This window comes from Lipotes vexillifer, unplaced genomic scaffold, assembly GCF_000442215.2.
Source record: "Lipotes vexillifer unplaced genomic scaffold, Lipotes_vexillifer_v1.1 scaffold61, whole genome shotgun sequence".
Lineage (NCBI taxonomy): Eukaryota > Metazoa > Chordata > Mammalia > Artiodactyla > Lipotidae > Lipotes > Lipotes vexillifer.
Genome location: NW_006787051.1, coordinates 868,089 through 875,113, shown reverse-complemented (window position 1 = coordinate 875,113; position 7,025 = coordinate 868,089). Strand labels below are relative to the sequence as shown.

General features: G+C 42.1%; 1 protein-coding gene across 1 annotated transcript; it reads right to left on the bottom strand.

Moving 5' to 3' along the window:
* Positions 1-699: 699 nt before the first annotated feature.
* RBMXL2 (RBMX like 2) lies at positions 700-2,212 on the bottom strand. The gene has a single exon (XM_007459832.1). The coding sequence runs from the start codon at positions 2,089-2,091 to the stop codon at positions 940-942; it is 1,152 nt and encodes a 383-aa protein (XP_007459894.1). The 5' UTR covers positions 2,092-2,212; the 3' UTR covers positions 700-939.
* Between the last annotated feature and the right edge of the window lie 4,813 nt (positions 2,213-7,025).

Genomic DNA, 7,025 nt, shown 5'->3' with positions numbered 1-7,025 from the left:
TGCTTTTGATTCTTCCACCCCTAGGGGAAGAATCCCAATTCTCCAGTTCTCTAGAGCCAAGGGCAAGTAGCTTGCAGTTAGGAATCGAAGCTATCTGGATACCCAAATCCACCATTGGTATATTTTCTACTTGTTTTTTAAAATTTGTTGGTGGTGAAAGGGAATGGTATTAATTGATTTTATGGGGGGCGGTTTGCAGTTTTGTGGCTGGTTGGCCAAATTTTTAATATAGTATTCCATCCTAGTTCAACACAAGAATGGTATTTTGGGGAGTAAAGGAAAAGGAGATTCTGCAGATTTCCAAAGAATAAGAAAACAGGCAAAATGTGGCCAGCATTCTCCATTTGTTTTTTTAGACTTACTGAGTGAATAGAACTTTCTTTCGTTACATATACAACTGATCTAAGTGGTTTTTGCTGTCGGCTGTTTGGTTTTTAATACGGTTAACACTGAGATTCAGTTTGAAAGACACTTAGAAATCTTAGGAGTAAAACACACCAATCCCTCCCACTCTCCCAAAAATCTAGTTGGTTTGAATGGACAGAATGACCGAATTTTCCATTTTAGGTGTGCAGAAAGATCTTTGTAAAAGATCTTAGAACGTCAGGCCTCATTTATCAGGTGAATTTAGAAGGAAGCCTTTAGGAGAATTTCTACTTGGAAATATAAGAAAACTAGTACGCAGGTTCAAGTCGTATACTTTTAAATGAACTTGTTGAAAGAAACGTTAACAATTCCAAAACGAAATCAAAACGAGTTTTAACTTTTTCCTCTCAAGAGTACAAAAAAAAAAATTATGGAGAGAAAGTTAACAGGAAATTCTTAAAACGTAAAACAACTCTTCCTTGCGCTAGTCCTTGAGTAGTTACCATAGAACAACAGTCTCTGCTTTTCGGCAGCTTCTTTGAATGCAGATTTTGGTCCCAAGTCTCTTGGTGCTTAGTATCTGCTCCGGTCTCCCCCTCTCTCCGAGCAGCTTCCCAGGCGGCCTCCGCCTGGGGGGGCCCTGCGGCCGGACCCGCTGTAGGACTCGCGCGGCGGGGGGCACCCCCTCTCCATGGACCGCGGCCGCCCGCGATCAGCTCTGCCTGCCCGGTCGCGGCCCCTCCAATAGCGCTCGCTCCGGCCGCCACCGTAAGCATCGGGCGGGCAGCTGCGGTACTCGTCGTAGCGGCCGCCGCCGTAAGATGGCGGGGGCCCCCGTGCAGGGGCGGCGCTGCGCGGGTCCCCGTAGCTCTCGAAGGGGTCTCGGTAGGAGCCTCCGCTCGGGTGATACAGGTAGTCGCGGTCGCGCCCCCCGTAGCCGTCTCGGTCACTGTAGCCTCTCGATGGACAGTCGTCCCGGGCGCTGGAGTGGCCGTAGTCGCGGTAGGTGTACTCTCTGGGCGAGGGAGCAAAACCCCGGGGGTCGCGGGCGCTCGAGTAGTCGCGGCTCGACGAGTAGCTGTCTCGGGGCGAGTAGCCCTCCTCCCGGGGGCCCAGGTAGGGGTCCCGGCGCGGGGGCGGCGGCTCCCGGCGCAGCGGGCCGGCATAGCCGTCTCGCCCCCGCGTGGCCGGGGGCCGCCCGCGTATTCCACCGCTTCCGCTGCGGGCCGGGCCCGACGGCGCGGCCCTCTTCGGGGGCGGGCCGGCCCTGTGCGGCGGTGGCGGCCCGCGCTTCACAGGCAGCGGGGCCCGGGAAGACCGCAGGTAGAAGTCGCCCGCGTAGCCGCCGTCGTCCGCCGGCCCGCCCCGGGACTGGGGGCGCCGTGGGCCGCTGCCGCGGGCCCCGAGCAGGCCCCTCGGGCGGCTACGGGACGGTGGCGGGCCCCGCCGGCTGCTCTCGAACGCCGGCTTGGTGGCCTGGGCCACCTTAATGGCCTTACCATCCAGGGACTTGCCGTTCATGTCTCTGGCGGCGGCCTTGGCATCTGCCGGGCTTTCGAAGGTGACGAACGCGAAGCCCCTGGACTTGCTGGTTTCTCGATCTTTCATCAGGAGCACCTCGGTGATGCAGCCATACTTGCCAAACGTGGCCTCGAGGATTTTCTCGTCGGTTTCGAGGTTGAGTCCGCCAATGAAGAGCTTCCCCGGGCGATCCACTTCCACCATGTCTGCGGGTCGGGTGGTCAGTGGCGGTGCGCAGCGAAGTCGAGGCACCGGTCTTGGCTTCCGAGCCCGCTGGCCGAGGGCGGCTCCTACCGGTTGGGCGGCGCGTCGTCGCGGAAACCCCCGGAACCACAAGTCGGCTGCGCAGGCGGAACGCTCCGGTTTGTGCCTCTCGGGTCTAGTTCCCGCAGCCTGGCTGGCTCTTGCTGGTTGTGATTGGTTGGTGGTGCGGGGAGGGCCGTCCCGCCGGCAACGAGGAAAGTTGGCGGTTTTGTGACTTTTTTCCCAGTCGTTTAATTACGACTGAGTAACCTACCCTTGGCCTGAATTCTTTAAGTCACTCCTGAAAGCTCGACTGCAAAATGAAAAGCCGTTAGGTTACAACAAAAAGTTTTTCCCATTGCTCTTAATGAGAGGAATTTTAATGCATTCCAATCCACGTTACCCAAAACCACATTCAAACAGAAAAAGTAGTTGAAAAAAATGGAATAATAATTTTAAAGTTTTAAAATGCAGTTTGTACGTAAAATGTGTTAAGAATAAGATTTTTTGCGTTGCCAAGGGGAAAGAGAGAACTTGATAAGTGGAGGGTTCTTTGGTGGCATAGGAAGAAGAGGGAGTCATTCTTTGGATGTACCATCTTTCCCTCCTGCACCGTTTTCTTGCATTTTTCAACCTTCAAAGGGCTCAGTTATGTAGTATTGAAACTGCCCTTTAAGATAAATATTGAACGGAAAGTCACCTGAGAGACAAAATAAAGGCAAATGTGACAGCACTAGGACACTCGCCAAAGTAGCACCTAAGTAAGCATAGGACCCTAAAGCCTTTACCGCTTCATCGCAAAAGAAAGGCGCACCTCAGGAAAACAAAACATTTGGGGTTCATTCTAACGAATTACACAGTTCAGATTTGTTCCTCACGATATTCTCTGAATGGAAATAAGTATGAAAAGTAAATTGGTGAACTATCTTCACCCAAGATAGTAATGTCTAAAGCCACTTTTTAAAAAAATATTTACTTTGTGTGGGAGTGTGTATATATATATTATGTGTTACATTTTTTAATTGCAATACCATATAATATTGAAAAGGGTACTGCAAGGAGGCATTTTTATGATGTTTCTGATTTTAATGGGTACTCTTTTAAGGCTTTGAGATTTTTTTAGCATGCATAAATGGAAGTTAAAGTATAAATGCATCCCATCAGTTCATGTGAGGAATTGCAGTAACAAATTTTTATTATTAAAATCATTATTATATTTCTGAGGTAAACTTACCTGTTGGGATGTATTCATTTTTAAATATATTAACGAATTTTGTTTGCTCATACTTAGAAATTTTACATTTCTGGGCATAAAGGGTATTAGCCAATAATTTTCTTCCCCATACCTAGCTGGGGAGATTTTTGCCCAAATTTGTTTTAGTTTTCAGTCTATTCAGATTTTTAAAAATTTCTTCTTGACTTGGTTTTTGTAAGAGATACTTTTTTCTAAAAATTATCCATCTTTGTTTAATGTGAAAATTTATTTTATCAATAGCCTGTCCGGTTTTGCTTTCTTTTTTTGTGACCAGTCTTGCCAGAAGTTTTTTATCTTTTCAAAGAACTACACTTTTTCTTTGCTGATCCTCTGTTTTGATTTTATTTGCTGCTATTGTCTTTTTTCCTTTCCATAATTCTTTGGATTTACAATTTGTATTATTTTCATTCTAGATTTTTAGGTAAGACACTTAGTGCATTAAGAGTTTCAAAAAACATTTCTTCTGATTGTTTTATCTAAGTTTAAATTTTACTCTCCATGTACTAGTTAACAGCATGCCCTGAGCTGTGATACATGGTTATTTTCACTGTTGTTCAGTTCCTAACATTTTCTCATTTTCATCATTTCTTCACTGGTGAATTATAAAGAAGTATGTTTTTAAAATTTCAAACATGGATATTTTTGGTTTTCTAACATGCTCTATATGATATCCATACGTTGGTATTTGCTGAAACTTGCTTTATGACCTGAAGTGTATGTGTGCTTGTGTGTGTGTTGTGTGTCTAACAGTCCACGTATGCTTGAGAAGAAAGTATATTCTCTAAATATTGGGGTAGGAATTCTTTCCTTACATAGCGATGTTCAAGTCTTCCTCATCCTAACTTATTTTTTATTTGATAGAGTTGTTGAGAACTGTTTTAAATTCCCATAATTGTGGATTTATTAATTTCTCTTTATTTTTTATGTCCATTTTTGCCTCATGTAACTTAAGATTATATTGTTAAATGCATGAACATTGAGAATTGCTATGTGTTTCTGGTGAATGATTTTATTATGTAATGATCCTCATTATTTATAATATTTTTTTACCTTAATTTGTTTTGTCTGACACTTATGTAGCTCAATATTTTTCAGAATTTTTTTCTGCCAGTGTATTGTGTGCTGTCTGTTAACCATGGCTTTCTTGCCTCTTTTTTCCATCTTTGCTGCCATCTCTGGTATCACATGATTTGACTATTCCTTTCTTTTTCCTCTAATAATATGGAAGAAGTTATGTTTTCTATATCTATTCTTTGAATGATTACCTTTAATGTTTTTATTGAGGGCTAACTTATAAACACAAAATTTACAAGTTTACGTATAAAATCTTAAATTTACTGCTTAATTAATTTTTACATATGTGTACATCCGTGTAAACATGGATGACCCACATCAAGATCTATAACATTTCCATCACCCCCAATTGTTCCCTCATGCCCCTTTCAAAATAGTGCCTTCCGCTCAGAGGTAACCACTTTTCTGACTTACATAAGCATAATTTTGTTTTGCTTGTTCTTTGACTTTATATAAATGGAATCATATAGAATGAACTCTTCTGTGTCTGGCTTATGGCACTCAGTATATTTTTGAGATTCATCCATGTGTTGTACACACCAGTAATTGCACTTTTTCTTTGATTTTTTTAGTCATTGTATGACTATACCAAAATATTTTTTTTTCCATTTTTCTGTTGATGGACATCGGAGCTTGTTGGGGAATGATTCCTTTTTCCTCCAGTTACCACAATGCCCTCTCCCCATATAATCAGTCCCAGATCCCACAATACATCCAGAAGCCACTCACTTAACTACTTCTGCACTACAAGCACCTTCATACCAACTACCTATGTCCCTTGGCTGGACACCTGCGGGGGACACAAAGTCTTATGAGTGGGTAAAATGGTCAACAGTCCCAAGGGTCTGGGACTCCTTGACAAGGGAGCCTCATGACCCTTGTCAAGTATCAAAACCCATTGGTGATCTGTACCCGGAGCTGCAATTAGATTGAGAGAATATAGAAATGTAGGGGTTGATAGAATTTAACTGGAGGTTTGGATGAGAATTGGAATGTTTAAACAGGCTTTACATGAAATGATTGGGTCTCTTTGTCTCTTTTACCTGAGTGTATTATGTGGATGGATACTGTATCTGACTGAAGAATGTTTCCCCTACCTACTGTTGTAAAACACAAGACGTAAATTGCTCTTTAAGCAGCATTAATAGGACATGCTAAATGGGAACAAGTAAGATTGCCTGAACACAAACGATGTGACCAACAAGGAATTAATTTCCAAAATATAAAAACAGCTCATACAGCTTAATATAAAAAAAAAAACAACCAAATCAAAAAATGGACAGAAGACCTAAATAGACATTTCTCCAAAGCAGACATACAATGGCCAACAGGCACATGAAAAGATGCTCAACATCCCTAATTATTAGAGAAATGTAAATCAAAACTACAATGAGGTACCACCTCAAACCAGAAGAATAGCCATCTTCAAAATTCTACAAAGAATAAATGCTGGAGAGGGTGTGGAGAAAAGGGAACCCTCATACACTGATGGTGGGAATGTAAATTGGTGCAGCCACTATGGAAAACAGTATGGAGGTTTCTTAAAAAACTAAAGTTACCATATGATCCAGCTATCCCACTCCTGGGCATATATCCAGAGAAAACTCTAATTAAAAAAGATATGTGCACCCCAATGTTCATTGCAGCACTCTTTACAATAGCCAAGACATGGAAGCAGTCTAAATGTCCATTGACAGATGAATGGATGTGGCATATCTTCATACACACACACACACACACACACACACACACACACACACACACACACTGGAATATTAGCCATAAAAAGAATGAAATAATGCCATTTGCAGCAACATGGATGGATTTAGGGATTATCATACTAAGCGAAGTAAGTCAGACAGAGAAAGACAAAATATCATATGACATCACATATGTGGAATCTTAAAAAAATGATAAAATGAACTATTTACAAAACAGAAATAGACTCACAGACATAGAAAACAAACTTATGGTTACCAAAGGGGAAAAGGGGGAGGGATAAACTAGGAGTTTGGGATTAACAGATACATACTACTATATATAAAATAAACAAGGGCCCACTGTGCAGCACAGGGAACTATCAATATCTTGTAATAACCTATAATAGAAAAGAATCTGAAAAAGAATATATATATACACACACACACATATATAGACATACAAATATATGTGATTCACTTTGCTGTACACCTGAAACTACCACAACACTGTAAATCAACTATACTTCAATTAAAATTTCTTTTCACAAAAGATTGCCTGAGCCCACACAGTAGAGAATAAAACCTTGAATGCTGGTATGAGTGAATTCTCTGTACCAGAGATCTATGTGGAGTGTAAAGAGGTTTATAGCAAAAGCTTGTGAACACTCCACAGTAATGACTCCTGGGACTTGGACTAGAGAATTTCCATTTGAGGGGCAATTACTAGCTTGCTATTGAACATTAATTGAAACTGTCCCTATGACTGAAGAACAAAAAGTAATCTTCTCACCTCGCACCCATTAGTATGGTTACTATCAAAAAAAAAAAAAAAAAAAAAAAAAAAAAAAAAAAAAAAAAAAAAACCA